Source organism: Cynocephalus volans, chromosome 2 (genome assembly GCF_027409185.1).
Source record: "Cynocephalus volans isolate mCynVol1 chromosome 2, mCynVol1.pri, whole genome shotgun sequence".
In the NCBI taxonomy this organism is placed as follows: domain Eukaryota; kingdom Metazoa; phylum Chordata; class Mammalia; order Dermoptera; family Cynocephalidae; genus Cynocephalus; species Cynocephalus volans.
This window is the reverse complement of record NC_084461.1, coordinates 51,232,024-51,248,309: the sequence shown is the minus strand read 5'-3', so window position 1 is coordinate 51,248,309 and position 16,286 is coordinate 51,232,024. Positions and strand designations below refer to the sequence as shown.

The following is a 16,286-nucleotide window of genomic DNA, read 5'->3' as shown; positions in this document are numbered from 1 at the left end:
ACTAGGCTGGCCCCCTCCCCTCCTTTGTCCTCCGGAATCTAACGCCAGCATCCGGTGAGAAATGACCCAACCTTAGGGCCACCCACCCCACCCCCTGTAATGCTCACCTTTTGCGGCAACCTAGGCAGGGCGTGTCTCCTTCCTGAGTGATACTTGATGACACTTGGCGAGTTGTTCTTATAACGGTGCCCAGAACAGAGGTGGATCGCCCTGGCCACGTTTCCAGCCCCTGGTGTTTCTGTTTGGGTTAGCATCAACCTAAATGAGGGGAGAGCCTTTGCAGACCCTGATCTCCTAGTAGAAAAGCTTTGGTTTTCAGAGGTGTACTTGATCTGCTTTATGACCCGGAGCAAGTATTTTAGTGCCTCAAAGGATTTTAGTGCCTCAAAGGATTACTGTAATGGAATAAAGGGTGACAACTTGGTAATGTCTGTGGCATGTTTTTAGAGGACTTTCTATGGAGGCTTAATGATAATTTGAGAAGAAGGCAATTCGCTTCTTTGTCAAGCACCTTCTGGCTGCATCTAACTTGGGAACTAGTCTCATTGCTCTGTGCATCCTAATGAATTTCCAGGAAAAGGTGGGAACTAAGATCCAAACTCTCAACTAGACTCATGGGGAAGAGGTGAAGACATTGGGAGGAGAAATCATGGTAGGAGTTGATGGTTTTACTTTTTTATTTGGTTCATAGACCACTTTGAGGATCTGATAAAGATTATGGGATCCTCTTAACAGAAATTTTATGAAATCTTATGTATGATTTCAAGAGACTTGGGAAAGTCTGTGACATTGTTTCAGTTGACTTAAAATAACCATTTTGCTAATGATTCTGTTGGTCTGAAATCTGGCTGGACTCATGTCAGTAGTTCTGATAGGGTCACTCCCATCTGGTGACTTAACTAGGACTGGATGATTTAAGATAGCCCCTCACATTAGTCCGTTTCTGTTGCCTGTAACAAGATACCTGAAACTGGGTAACTTATAAAGAAATGAAATTTATTTCTTACAGTTTCAAAGGCTGGGAAGTCCAAAGTGCAGGGAACACATTTGGCCAGGGCCTTCTTTTTGGTACTGACTCTCCACAGCCATGGCAGGGTATCACATGGCAAGAGTGTGCTGAGCAAGAGAGCTAACCTGCTCACTTGCTGTCCTCATAAAGTCATCAGAACCACACCCTAACCCTAACCCTAACCCTAACCCATTAAACCATCAACTCATTACTCCATGAATGGGTCAATCCATTCACTAGGGCACCATCCTCACAGTCTAATCATCTCTCAAAGGCCCCACCTTTCAAATACCATAATTGGATTTCCCACCCCTTAATACCTTTACAATGGGGGGGTCAAGTTTCCATTCACGAACTTTGGAGGGACACATTTAACCCATAGCACCCCTCAACTTAGTCCTGGCTGTTAGATGGGCCAAGTGTCTCTAACAAGTTATCCCAGTCATCTTCACATAGAGGTGTCATTGTTCCAACCTAGCTAAAAGAAGGTTTCAGCTTGTGACTTTTTGTTCATATCTCATTGGTCAAAGCAAGTGAAACAGCTAAGTCTAGGTTCTAGATATTAAACTCTACTTCTTGATAGGCAGAGTGGTAAAGTCACATTAGAGAAGTGCATGTGAACAGGATGGGAGGTATTATTGCACTCATCTTTGCAAATAGCCAGAATGATTCGTTCATTTAAAAAAAATTCAACAAATATAAATTTAAGTTTTCTTTTGGGCTAGCCACTAAAAGGTATACATGGTGGTGGCAAGGAACAAATAGGGCTTTTAAAAAATGGTGTTTTCATATCTGCTTCCACTTCATAATTGCCTGTAACATTTGAAACCATCTGGGGGCAGGGCTATTGGTAGGTCCAATTTTAGGGATGAGATAGAGGTTATGCCTCATCAGGGACTTTCAAAAACTTTTACTGTCCTTTGGGGAGGGAAAATAAGACACCTGACTCCCCCCACCAATTTATTCACAGCATTTATGCAAGGGAAACATAGCAAGGCTCTGGATATTAGCTCTGATATTAGTGTGGTTAGTCCTGTTTTTCCTGCTTTAGCCTAAAAAATAATTGTACCATAATTGGAACTGTTTTTTAATCTCATATTCACAGAATTGCATGAGGTTCCTCTTTTCATGGATGCAGAGGGCCAATGTATAGAAACTGTTGGATTCTGTGTCATTTAAAAATATTAGCAAAGGATTTTATAAAGAAAAATGTTCTCTGCTCTCTGGAAGTCTTCAGTCCCCAAGAAATGATATTCAGGCTGAGTTTAGGCTGATTTTGTTAAGCAGAAGAATTATGTGGGTAATTAATGAAAATACCTCAATTTCTCCAGAATATTCCAGGTAATCCAGTTCTCAACTTTAATCTGTTTGAGAAACGTAATATTAAACTACGATTTAGAAAACTCAGAAAACAGATTCCTGGTATCAGTGATTACAGCTGTCATTAAAGGTGCTTTTCCGCATTGTAAAATCTGTATTTGTTTTCCCTGTGTAATTCAGTTGTGCCTTAAAGCTTTCACCAGGTAAATCAGGAAGTTTGTGACTAGTCCTCTCTTACTTGTCCCAGCTGGCCTTTTCTTCCCCCACCCCAGCATACCATTTCCCCTTCTCCCAACATCATTCTCAACCTAATCTCTCTTCAGGAAAAGCTTGGGGGGCCGGCCCGTGGCTCACTCGGTAGAGTGCGGTGCTGATAACACCAAGGCCCCGGGTTCGGATCCCATATACGGATGGCCGGTTCGCTCACTGGCTGAGTGTGGTGCTGACAACACCAAGTCAAGGGTTAAGATCCCCTTACCGGTCATCTTTTAAAAAAAAAAAGGAAAAGCTTGGGAAGAATCTATTGACAAAGAGTAGGCCTTTACTTTCTCCTTTCATGGCTTCCTATACTTTCTCAAAGCACGTACAGCTCCATTTTCTCAAGCACCAAAATCTTATTTGAAAATAACATTTTACAAATTAGGTAAATTTTTGTAGCAAAAAATCAAATGATGAGCTCAATTCATGATGAATATGGAAGCTAATTAGCTTACTCATCTTCCACTTACTCATCTTCACTGAAATAGCTTTCATTTTTGTAACCCATGTGTAAATAAATAATTCATTATTTTAAACTGAAGAGAAAGAAAATTCTTTCTCTAAAAACTTTATAAATATATTGATCCTTTCTTTGAACTTATTCTGTTGTCTGTATGGCCCTGATGCAACTGGTAAACTTGGAAAGACAGTCAACACTGAATCTGAGAGCTAGAATAGCAAGGTCATATAGCTAGTATGTGGCAAGTGTAACTAGATCTAAAATTCGTTGTCACTAAACTTCCAGGGCAGTCCTCTTTATAGCACTACTGTCATAATACTTTTGGTACTAAGAAGGATGGAAATGGAGTAAATATCCTGGAGAAAAAGAACAAGAGACATAGTACTAGGTGTTAGTTTTGTTCATGATGTTAAACAAAAGCGATTGTGTTGTGTGATTCTTTATCCCTCAAACTAGAGGTCTAAAATTAATAAGTAAAAAGTGTTTTCAAATCACAAAATGAATCTGTTTTGTCTCGTTTACTATCCCGTTTTGTCCTGTTTAGCTGATCTCTTCAAATGTAATGTCATTGGAAAAAAACATTTTCAAGTTCTATCTTGTTCTTTGTTGACATAGCATGTTCTCTTTCTAAATGTGGCAGAATGATATATTGCTGGATTATTTAAAAAGAACTTAATTCTTTTTTCTTTCTGAGCAGAGCAGCCAAATAGCCACTTAATTATATTTGGAAATAAGTGAGAGCAGAGACCAAAGTCCTCACTAGGCTTTGAAAATCTAAAGAGTTTCATGGATTAAGTAAAAATGACCTGTAATGATAAATGCCATTCAAAATCGAAATAAATAAATTCAAAATTCTACTTATAAATTCTCTTTTTAGAGAGAGATATGAGCCTTTGATAAGGATGTCTTATCAGACATTTTCTTTTTTCTTTTTTTTTTTTAATTTTATTTTGTTGATATACATTGTGGCTGATTATTGTTCCCCATCACCAAAACCTCCCTCCCTTCTCCCTCCCCCCCTCCCCCCAACAATGTCCTTTCTGTTTGCTTGTCGTATCAACTTCAAGTAATTGTGGTAGTTATATCTTCCCCCCCCTCCCGGTTTTGTGTGTGTGTGTGTGTGTGTGTGTGTGTGTGTGTGTGTGTGAATTTATATATTAATTTTTAGCTCCCACCAATAAGTGAGAACATGTGGTATTTCTCTTTCTGTGCCTGACTTGTTTCACTTAATATAATTCTCTCAAGGTCCATCCATGTTGTTGCAAATGGCAGTATTTCATTCGTTTTTATAGCTGAGTAGTATTCCATTGTGTAGATATACCACATTTTCCATATCCACTCATCCGATGATGGACATTTGGGCTGGTTCCAACTCTTGGCTATTGTAAAGAGTGCTGCGATGAACATTGGGGAACAGGTATACCTTCGACTTGATGATTTCCATTCCTCTGGGTATATTCCCAACAGTGGGATAGCTGGGTCATATGGTAGATCTATCTGCAATTGTTTGAGGAACCTCCATACCATTTTCCATAGAGGCTGCACCATTTTGCAGTCCCACCAACAGTGTATGAGAGTTCCTTTTTCTCCACAACCTCACCAGCATTTATCGTTCAGAGTCTTGGTTTTAGCCATCCTAACTGGGGTTAGATGGTATCTCAATGTGGTTTTGATTTGCATTTCCCAGATGCTGAGTGATGTTATCAGACATTTTCTAGTACGAAGTGAAAGCCAGCTACCAACAGAGTAATTAAAAATTCATTCAGAATTCTAATGGATTTTTTTTTCCCTGAATGGGGGAATGTAATGATTTGAAGTCATACAGAAGAGTAGAAGTGTGAGAATCCAAAAAATTTTTTGAGGAGTCTACAGGGGGCCTTGACCTACCAGAGATTTAAACTTAGTGGTAATTGACCAGAATCACAACAGTATAGTATTGTACAGGAATAGACAATAGCTTGATGGAATAGAAAAGAGAATTCAGAAACAGAATCAAAAAAGGTATATGTAAGGTACCTTAATAGTATTCATTTAGAAAAGGATGGAATAATTGGCTCTCCACTCAGAAAAACAAAGTTAGAGATCCCCTCCCTCTCACTGTAAAAATTCCATTCAAAGATTGAAATATTAAAAAAGAAACCCTCTAACATATTAAAAGGAAAGTTTCGATAAATATTTTTAATACCTCAGGATAGGGAAACTTTCTTAAAAGATTAAATCCTGAAGCCATAAAGAAAATAAAGATATATATATTTCCTTAAAACAACATCATCATCATCATCATGTTGTATTGCTAGAGACCACATAAAAAAATTAATTCATATGCCGAGAGAAAATATTTCTAACATATATGAAAAAGTTTCAATATTCCATCTTTATTCATTCAGTACATATTAAACACATGTACTGATGCATGATAGACACTGTTCTTGGTTGTAGGGATCCTGAACTGAACAAAGATAGAAGCGAAACAGGACAGTAGGTGCTGAGGTGGTTGGCAGTACAGTATGAAGTGAAACCTGGAGGGAAAGGCATGGTTAGAGGGGAAGACAGGAACCAGGTTTGGGCAAAATAAAAAAATGACTCTGAGATCAGAAATACAGTTGAAAGAAGAACGGTGAAATCAGAAAATCTGATTTTAATAGTAGTGGAGGTAAGATGTAAAAGATTTAGAGTTTGTGAAGTGACATACTTGAAAGAGAAGAATGAGAGAAGAGAGAATGGTTATGAGAATACGACTATTCATTTTCAGGACTTTCAGGAGGACCAGCAGGAAGCTTAGGTTCCTAAAAGGATGTTGAAGTAATTATGTAGGAAGAAAATACATATGTGAACATTTCATTTAATCTAGGGATGGCTAATGAAAGACATGGTTGTCTAGATTTTTTTTTTTAAAGGAGTGTGTTCTGCAGAATTTTTAGTCATCACGGCAAGAAGTGACATAGTGACTGAAGTGTTAACCAAGAGGTGTGGATTTGGATGCCTTTGACTTGGTACACAATGTTCTCCTTAGTTTTCTATATATGTAGATACTTCTTCCCAAGTTGCCAGGTGCTTTTTATAAAAGCTGTTATTAAAATACCACAGTGTGGTAATATCATGAGGTAGAATTGATTAAAGTGTGGTATATCCATAAAACAGAATATTATGCAATAGAGAGAGGTGAATCTATACCTGTACCGACATAGTACGTACTCAATGCATAGTTTTTAAATGAAAGAAGAGAAAAATATGTATTATTTAGATATAATTAAGATATAGTTAAGTGGAGAAATAAAGTACAGATTACTATATAAAATTTGATTCTATTTATATAGTATATTATTTATATAGTTTACAGATTACTATATAAAATTTCTGAGGCTGGAGAAAAATGGGTACACTTTATTAATATTAGATATTTATTACTAGGATGGAACTTTATTAGGTATTATATACTAAGTTATTAAAAAAAGCTATTTCTTTATTTTTACCTGCAAATATTGTTCCTTACTTATACATAAAAAAAATTCATTTTTGCTTACAGAAGCAAAATGTGATCATTGTAAAAAATTAAAATGTGGAAGTATGTTACACAGTAAAAGTTCTTCATATTCCCACCTCAGAAGAGATTACTTTGTTTTCTTTTTTTTTCTGACAGTTTGTTATATGTTCTCTTAGTTTTTCATATGCGTATATTAAAGTAGATAGGATCAGATTATATATACTGTTTTGTACCTCCTCCCCAGTTAATTATATCTCTTATATTTATCTCTGTCTAGAACTATTGATAGTATTCTGTTTTGTGGCTATTCCATACTTTAATCAGTTTCTATTCAAATTAGTCCTAAGTTTTTTTCTGATTATAAACAGTGCACCAAAAATTCTTATAAATGCTTGTTTTAAAACAAAAAACAAAACAAAAAACCCATCCAGCTTTAATAAATAAAATTCAAATTGCAAATGTTTTAAATCTCTTCTATATGGTGAAACTGTAAAAGCAGAGTGGCTGGAGAAAAAGAGATTAAATCTTAAGTAAACATTTATTAAACACTTATTCAATTTTTCTCTGGAGCTAACTGTAACACAGTATGGAGATGTGGCTTTTGTTATCCCTTGACATTTTTGTATTTTCAGCAGAATGTTGGGAGAGTATGGATTTTAGATTTGAGGCATAGATTTGGATATACAGATTGGTTCTTCCACTTATAAGCTGTGTAGTTTGGAGTAAATTCCTGAACTTTTGATAGATGATTATTATGAGGGTTACATATATACAAAGACACAATGGGGTGAAAAGTTTGGAACATATTTTTAAGTCTAAAGGTATCAGAAAGGAAAGTTGTTTATTCACGTTTATATTTTAGAAGCAAAGATTTTAGACAAGAGCCTCATGATGAGGTGGGATAATTCTGAGGGATGCCAGGAACATCGCTGATGGTGCCCTTGATGTCTCTGGCATATGACTGTGGAAAGGCTTTAATTGTTTTTATACAACAAGTGCTCAGGCACTTCCAGTATCTACATCCCCTCCCACCTCCTGCCAGCTGACTGTGGGATGCTGAATATGTCAATGTGATGTCCATAAAGGTTCCAATATGAACTGAATGAATCAGCTTCCTTATTCTAGGCCTTTCTGCTTTCTGATTTCCTGCTCATTGATTTAACTTCACACATAAATAAGGAAGAAGAGGTGAGTTTTCTTGAAGTGATTTGGAAGTGACATCTAAGGGAGACATCTGGGTTTTGTCTTCAAGGATGCCATGAGGTGTGTTAGCTCGAGTGACCCCTCAGTGGCATCTGGAGTGGAAGGAAATTGGATATTTTTTGAGTACTTACCATGTGCTAAGCCCTGTGTAACCAGTAGATGACAGAACTTGGATTTGAATTCAAGTCTGACTCCATACCTCATGATTTTCACATTCTGCAGGGATTGATTCTGTCCTGATATGGTCAGTGTTTAACTTCAAGATAAGGATCATTATGCTGTGAGCATTGCCAGCACTTTATTACAGTGAGTCAGCATGCACTTGGTCTGACAAGAATGTTTTTTTAAAAGCGTTCCTGAATAAAATCAAAGCAGTGGGATATATATGCTCTGAATTTAACTAAAGTGGATCGAATAGCATGTGTGCACTGCCTGTGCACAACATACACCTCCTGTTTTAATTTCCATGATTTTCGACTCCCCTAATTTGAAATTTTCTGAACTTTAGGCGCTGTGTTTTTATTTAGTACAAATTCCTACAGAAGACTGTTAACTGCACCAAAGCCACATGTTTATTGGCAGAGGATGGATTAAGTCCTGGTTAATGAAGACTGCAGCTCTAACAGCCACACCCACCCTCATAATATAATGGCTAAAGTTTATTAAATACTTATTACATGACAGGCACTGTGACAGGCTTCACTGACATTTCTTGTCTGGTCTTTGGAACATGCCTATCATGGAGTATTACCTTACAGCTGAAGAAACTGAGGCTTGACTAGCAATGAGTCTGAGGTTGCCTGGTTGGGAATAGCAGATCAGGCCCTGAACCCAGCAATACTGGACTTCAGAGCCTGAGCTCTAACTACCCAGTCCACTATTTCCACATGATATCTCTGAAGATGCCAAGCATATCTAAACTTCTGTTTTCTTTCAAAAGAGCTTCAGAACTGTGAGGTTTTAAATATATGTTACTTGAAGTGTCCAGTAGCGATTATTTCAAAGAACTTTGTTTGCATGTAAGCAGAAACTGGCTATTTAGCTTTAAAAGGTTTATCTTTATGGTGTTGTACTCTTTTGCCATCAAGTACTATAATATATGAGGATACTTTACAAAGTTTGTGAAAAAATAGAATTAAAAGATAATATCAATCTTTTCATGAACTTTTTGAAGACCCCTCGTATTGTCTTATGCATCTTATTATTTTATATGCAGCTTATTATTTTATTGTCTTATACCTTTCTCATAGTAAACTATATATAAATATTTGCTGAATAAAGTCAAGTCATATTAAACATGGGGATCCAAGAAGTGAATTATGCATAATGGACTTAGTTTTAATCATTATTTATTATATGTTTTTGATTTATGTAAAAATCCACTACTAGGACAACTTAATGGCAATATCTTCAATAAATCTTTATTGAATGAATAAATGAACTACCCTTGAAAAGTTGCATTTTCTTTATTTTTTTTCCTATTGATAGATTCCATTTTGTTTTAACTGTAGTAAAATGTACATAACATAAAGCTAACTATTTTAACTGTTTTAAGAGTATAGTTTGATGGCACTAAGTACGTTCACACTGTTGTAAACACATCACCACCATTCATTCTGCAGAACTTTTCTTCAGAGTTTGAAGGCTGGAAGTAAAAATTTTCAAGGCTCCATCTGTTATTTGGGCAGTTTTTTAAATTGAAAAATTGCATTCATTGCTTTAAATATTTGGGATGTAATAACCTTAATAAAAAGCAGTTGATTACTAAATGACTTTCTCTCCTTTTTCCTCTAGTGGAATGAAACGGTGGAGCTTTTTCGTGCTAGGATGCCATTGCGGAAACATCGTTGTCGATTCAAGAATTATGAGCAGTGCTTCACTGCGGCTGAAGCTGTGGATTGGCTCCATGAGCTGTTGAGGTGCAGTCAAAACTTCGGCCCCGAAGTGACTCGCAAACAAACGGTCCAGCTGCTGAAAAAATTCCTGAAGAATCACGTTATTGAAGACGTCAAGGGAAAATGGGGTCAGGAAGATTTTGAAGACAACCGTCACTTATACAGGTAATGGCAGCATGTAAACCCTGAAGGAGAGGAATAGAGGGAGGACGAGAGGAACTGGTCACAGTCTGTTGGAACTTCCTGATGTGAGAGAATTTACCCGGTCCACTGAAGTGATGGTTCTAATCGTGATTTGTTCAGTGGAGAACTGAATGTGCTAGTGCAGTAGAACTGATTGTAATTTTTCTTGGTCCCTTATAGCACTACAGAGCAGTCTTTTGCTGCAATGATTTTTCAATAAGTAAATCTTTTCATGCCTTTTGCACACCTGGGAGGATGGCTGCAATAGCTTATACTTCTAGACAATCTGAAAGCGTGAAACAGTAGCTCTGGGGTCAGCTTTTCCCATTGATGAGGATTGGCATATTCAGGGAGTTAGTGGCAAAGTGTGTCTGATCTTTAAACAGCTCAGAAGAATTGTGTTGGAATTCCCTCTTGTTTCAGATTAAGCCTTACAATGCAAGTCTGCTTTTCCCCAAACAGTTTTGCTCCTGTTTCAGCTGTTTTATGATGTGGTCGCTTACCACCAGATTGGAGGGAAATTGAAGATCTCTGTCCTCATGCTTCCTTTCTTCTCACTGCACAGTAGGCTGTTTTATTGCAGTAGTGGAGGGGACCTGCCTGAGATTCAGGCTATGGGAGAAGACTAAAGAGGAATGAAGTCACACAACCTGAATCTCAGGCAGGTCCTCTCCACTCGAGCAATAAAATAGAAAACCTCTCTCTTTCATATCTGAACCATTTCTTTTTCTCCATCTTGAACTACCTGCTGAGAATGGCAGAGCAGGGTTAGGGTGGTCCTGAACGGATAGGGTGGAGAACAGACATTTCCATACATTTAGAATCTTACTTCCTCATGGAGTTTCATCAGCAGTCTCCAGCCTCCAAGATACCAAGATTGTCATCTGGGCAATTAGTTGGCTCTCCTTTTGGCGGTTATTTCTGGCTTTCCTGATCCAGCTTTTAATTAGGATTTTGGGTGATCTCAGTCTATTCTGAGACTTTAGTGCTTATTAGCATAAGGCAGTGGAAATTCTAGCCCTGGTTCCACATGCCACACTTCATTGAGGATTCTTAAATGATTATTTCTCTTGGGAAACTCTAATTGCTTGTAACCCATCAAGATTTAGCTGGAATGCTTTTGAAAGATTCTCTGGATAAGTAACTTCCAATTTGTTCTATTGTGACGTTAAATTGGGTACCTCCATTGAGTCCCATGTGGCTTTATGAGTTCTCAGGAGTTTAAGAAAGGAACATATTCTAGGTGCTGACCACCTAGCACTGACTGCCAGAGTGTGTTTCACTTCAGTTTTCAGACTTAATCATGATCCCCTTTTAAAAAAGAGTACACAAGACATTTATTTATTTTTTTTCCATTAAATGAAGCTTTTCCCCCCAGTTTTTCTAATAGAATACTTGTGAGTCAGAAAGGGAGCAGTACTTCCTGAAAATTCTTTATAACTTTCCATTTTCCTGAGTGGAAGTTCTGTTAACCATTGACTTTTGTCAATTGCCTGGATTAATCTGGGAAGAAATCTATTTAGACATGTAAATCATTTGTTGAGTTGCCGGTGCCTTGACTTGAGAGTAAACTAGGAAGTGTGCAGCCAGCTGTTGCACACACACAGGCTTCCGCAGCTGGTTCTCACAGTCAGTACTGTTACATGCCAGTGCTCCAGGAAAAAGTCTTGCGCTGCCTCACCTGCTGGAGCTCTACTGCGTTCCTTAGGTGAGGAGTGCTACTGCCAACTTTGAAAGCAGAGGAGTGAGAGTTTGGGCTAGCAGCAGGTTGGATCTGAAAACAGATGAGGAGTCAAAGAAGTGTCAAAATTCAGGAGCATACTTTTAAATATTAAGCTTTGTGGAAGAGGAGCCTTTATAAGTAGTATCGATAATGTTGAACAAAGCGGAGAGGAGTTCTTGCTGGAAGGAAAGGAACTAACCCTTCTAGAGCATCTGTAATGTTCCATACTCATCACATAATTCATCATTTAACTCAACACCTATACATGTAGGTGGTAGTACCCTAATTTTAAAGTTTAGGAAATTAATAAGGCCAAAGTTACTAACTTGTCCAAAGTCACCCAGCTAGTATTGGAAGAGTCAGGATTTGAACTGAGGTCTCTCTTCCTGGAGCCTGTGCTCTTGTGGTATGCCAGGCTGCCTCCATTTCTACAACATGAGGTTGACTTATCAAATAAATCAGTAAGTGAATGTGTAAATATACAGAACAATGAACAAGAAACATTTGGTATAGTCAACATGTTTGTATTCACAGAGTTTCTGTAGTGCATTAAGTACCATGTATCATATTAAATAATCAGCTGTCTTCTTCAAGAAGTTCTTCTCAAATAAAGGAGAGAAGGGAAACATAAATACTTAAATAATTATATACTTAACTTAAATGCTCATATAAACATAGCAAGGGAGAGGTGGTTTCTTGGGCCTATACGTTAGAGAAAGCTACATGAAATATAAAGGCTCTAATTGTATTTTTTAAAGAGAGAAATTACATATATATGATGGGGAATTTTATAACAAAGATGATGAGTAAAGCCCTTATTTCAAAATGTGTCAAAAATTGTTTCTAGATTTTAAAAATGCATGTAATATTTGTTTGTGAATCCATTTAAAGTTGTTAGCCATGTCCCGTCCCCCCCCCCCCCCCCCGCAAAGAATAAAAGAGCTAAGTGTGGAAAATAAGGGAAGAATGAATTTTAATGTTTAGGAAAAGAAAGCAAGATCCTAATATCTGAACGTCCATAATAATCAGAGGAGGTGTTGCAGAGAAGTCCCCAGCACTATTTATTCTTTTTTGTTACCAAACCAACGACTAGAAAGAGTTCTGCTGGTGAAGACAATTTTAGATTTCAGTGAAAGGTGTTTGTAGTTGAACCAGGTGCTGATGTCTGTATCCAACAAAGGTTCATGACCCTAGACTTCTGATGGAGGAGGAGAACCAGTTATACTACCTTGTATTTTTATAAGAAATTTCAGTTTATGAAGCAATTCTATTTCCATGATCTCATTTGATCTTCATGGCATCCCTATGAGGTGGACAGCATGGATAGTTCATCTTCAGAGGACCAGGCACTTTTCCCTGTAAAACGTCTAAGCGAAACACCAGGAATGTTGTAGTTAAAGAAATTCCATATTTATCATTGTGTCTGCCCATCTGTGAATGTGAACAGATAATTATGTACTGTAGTATTATTTATTTATTTATTTATTTAAAAGATGACCAGTAAGGGGATCTTAACCCTTGACTTGGTGTTGTCAGCACCACACTCTCCGAAGTGAGCCACGGGCCGGCCCTGTAGTATTATTTAAACCTAGCTTTATGGGTTCTATAAAAATAAAAGTTTATGTTATGATGATTGCTTATTTTGGATCATTTAACGAGAAAAATATTTGGCCTGTTGTCGATTTTTAGCAGGGTGAGGTCCTGTTGGGAAAATAGAATAGTTTGGTCAGGGCCCTCGCCTCGGGTCAAGTTGGGTGTGGTTCAGCATTGATTGTAAGCAAATTGTGTGTGTGTGTGTGTGTGTGTGTGTGAGAGAGAGAGAGAGAGAGAGAGAGAGAGAGAGAAGCAGATGGTGGTGAAGCAGATGGGTGGGCGTCGGCCTCGGGTGTACGCCCCATACAGCCCTTTTGACCAGTTACCTAGCTCAATAGACCTGCGTGTGCAGGGTCTGGGGACACAGCCTGGTGTGTGAGGGGTCTGTTGACCCAGCCTGGCGTGTGTGCAGCCTGGCATGTGTGCAGCCTGGCATGTGAAGGGTTTGTGACCCAGTCTGTGAACAGGCTTGAGGGGTCTGGGAGCTCCAGACCCAGCCCTAGCTTTACAATTGGCCCAGTTGGTGCAGGATTACCAGCAGGAAAAAGAGCCCAACAACTAGCGTGGTCGCCTAGCTTTACAGTTGGTGTCTCGAACAGGATTAAGAGCTAGACAATTGGTGCTGTGAGCAGGATTCCAGATCTTAGCCGTAGCCTTGCAGTAGCCTAGCCAGACAGGTCCCCTGATCTGGAGCCTATACCTTACCCTTGACTTGCTCTTGTTATTGATGCCAGCTCTGGTGGGTGGTTCTAACAGACAAGATGTTCACAGTTTACAGACAGGAATTCACTGGCTCAAGTGGTAGTGGTTGAAATCTAATGTGTAGGGGCAATTTTTCTTTCATTCTCCTGGCTCTGTGTCCTTGTTTCTTTTTTTTTTCCTTTTTCATTTTCCTTGTTTCTACTTCTGTGTGTCATTCTCATGTTCCTGCTTCTTTCTCTTTTTCTTTTTCTCCCACTTCATTTCTTTCTCTTTTCCTCTCTTTCTTTACCTTTTCCTCATACTTTCTTTTTTTCTGGTCTGTTTCCAAAATATTGATTTTAATTTGAAACTAATGTTTGTTATGTAGCCGTTGTCAGATTTACTGAATAATATTACTTTCACAGTTGTTAATTTAAAAAGCAGAGGAAGCATACTAGTTGCTTTTAAGACTTACTGTATAGGGGCCGAGCCTGTGGCGCACTCGGGAGGGTGCGGCGCTGGGAGTGCGGCGACGCTCCCAGCGGCCGCGGGTTCGGATCCTACATAGGAATGGCCGGTGCACTCACTGGCTTAGTGCCGGTCACGAAAAAGAAAAAAAAAAAAAAAAAAGACTTACTGTATAAAGCCACAGAAGGGAAGATGTGTTATTGGTGAAGAGAAAGACACATAGATCAGTGGAGCAGAATAGAGTCAGAATCAGACACATACAAATATGGCCAATTGATTTTTGGCAGAGGTGTAAAAGCAATTTAATGGAAAAAGGTTAGTCATTTCAGCAGGTGATGTTGGAACAATTGGATATCCATCTATTGATATGCAAAAAATGAATCTCAACTTAAACCTTATACTTTATGCAAAAATTAATTCAAAGTGAATCATAGACTTAAATGTAAAACTATAAAACTTTTAGAAAACAGGAGAAAATGTGTGTCCTGGAGTTAGGCAAAGAGTTCTTAGACATGGCACCAAAAGCACTGATTGCAAAAGAAAAAACATGGTAAATTGGATACATCTAAATGAAAGACTTTTGCTCTGTGAAAGACACTCTTAAGAGGATGAGAAGACAGGCTACAGAGAGGGAGAACATATTTGTAAATCACATATGTGATTTAACATACTTACTTTAACATAGTAAGTGTTAGGGAAATGCAAATTAAAACTATGATAAAATTCCACTACTTATCTATTAGAATGGCTAAAATAAAATGCTGACAATATCAAGTGGTAGTGAGGATGCAGAGAACTGGAAATCTCATTCGTTGCTGGTGGGAAGCCTAGATTGGTAGTCACTTTGGAAAACAGTTTGACAGTTTCTTATAAATTTAACAAGGACATTGACTGTATGACTTAGTATTCTTACTCCTAGGTATTTACCCTAGAGAAATGGCCATAGAAAAACTTGTAAATGATTTGTAGATTACTAATAACTGGAAACAACCTAAATGTCCTTCAGTGGTGGATTGATAGCTGTTGTACATCCATACAATGGAGTACTACTGTGTGGCAGAAGGAGGTAACCATAAAGGGAGAGCAGGAAGGTGTGTTTTGGGAGTAATGGAACTGTTGTTTCTTGATGTGTAGTTTCTTGGTGTTTTGGGAATTCTTGAATGTTGGTGTATGAATGGGTACTTGTGTTAATATTGGTAGTACTATGCGCCAAAAGAAAGAAAAAAGATCAATTTTACTGTAAGCTAGTAACATTTTTTTTAAGCTGGAGATTTGAAAAGTCTCTACTTGTACCTCTAATGAAAGAAACTAGAATTTAAATTGTTTGAGGTACATGGCCCTTTAGTCGTTTTATGTGACCCTGGAAGAAATTCTTCCTCATTACCGTATAGATCTTTTGAAGGGATCTACTTTGGATACCTCACCTTCAAATTAATGGATTATTCACTCCCTCTAGTGGACGTCTTTTGTTTTTATAGGAAAGCACAAATGTATAAGTGTGATTTTATTTTTCTTTTGTTTTTATTCATTTTGTCATGTCCTGGGTTCTTGTCATGTGATTAGTTGAATAAGTTCTTAGCCTTCCTGGGCATTCATTTTCCCAAATATGAAATGACAGGGATGGACTAGATCTTTAAGGTCCTTTTTAATTCTAAACTTTTATGGTTCCAAATATTGAGTACCTATCATGCATTTCCTCATCCAAGGCAGTGAGGGAGCTAAAAAGGAAATCTCCCTGACTTGGCAATCTATTTTGAGAGATAGAATATACATACATGAAAAAGATAAGTAGCAGAACCAGGCAGTGTTTAATTAATTTCTTAAAAGATCCATAACAAATAAAAATCAGAGGTGCTATACTAGCATTTGTTGGGTTGACATATTTATTTGTGTGACCAGCATAATGGTTTTAGTCATTAAAATTTTTCTTCTCATTTTTATTTTTAAATTTTGTAAATTTTGTGAAGGTAGTACTTTCATGTGATTCAAAATTTACAAAGTACAAAAGC

At 37.7% G+C, this 16,286-nt stretch overlaps 1 protein-coding gene across 2 annotated transcripts in view; it reads left to right on the top strand.

Moving 5' to 3' along the window:
- Window positions 1-16,286, top strand: part of DEPDC1B (DEP domain containing 1B) — a 94,170-nt gene that overhangs the window by 302 nt on the left and 77,582 nt on the right. For both annotated transcript variants that reach the window (XM_063086485.1, XM_063086484.1), the window contains exon 2: window positions 9,529-9,794. In XM_063086485.1, coding sequence (XP_062942555.1) covers window positions 9,529-9,794 — 266 coding nt within the window. The remainder of the gene's footprint in view (window positions 1-9,528; window positions 9,795-16,286) is intronic.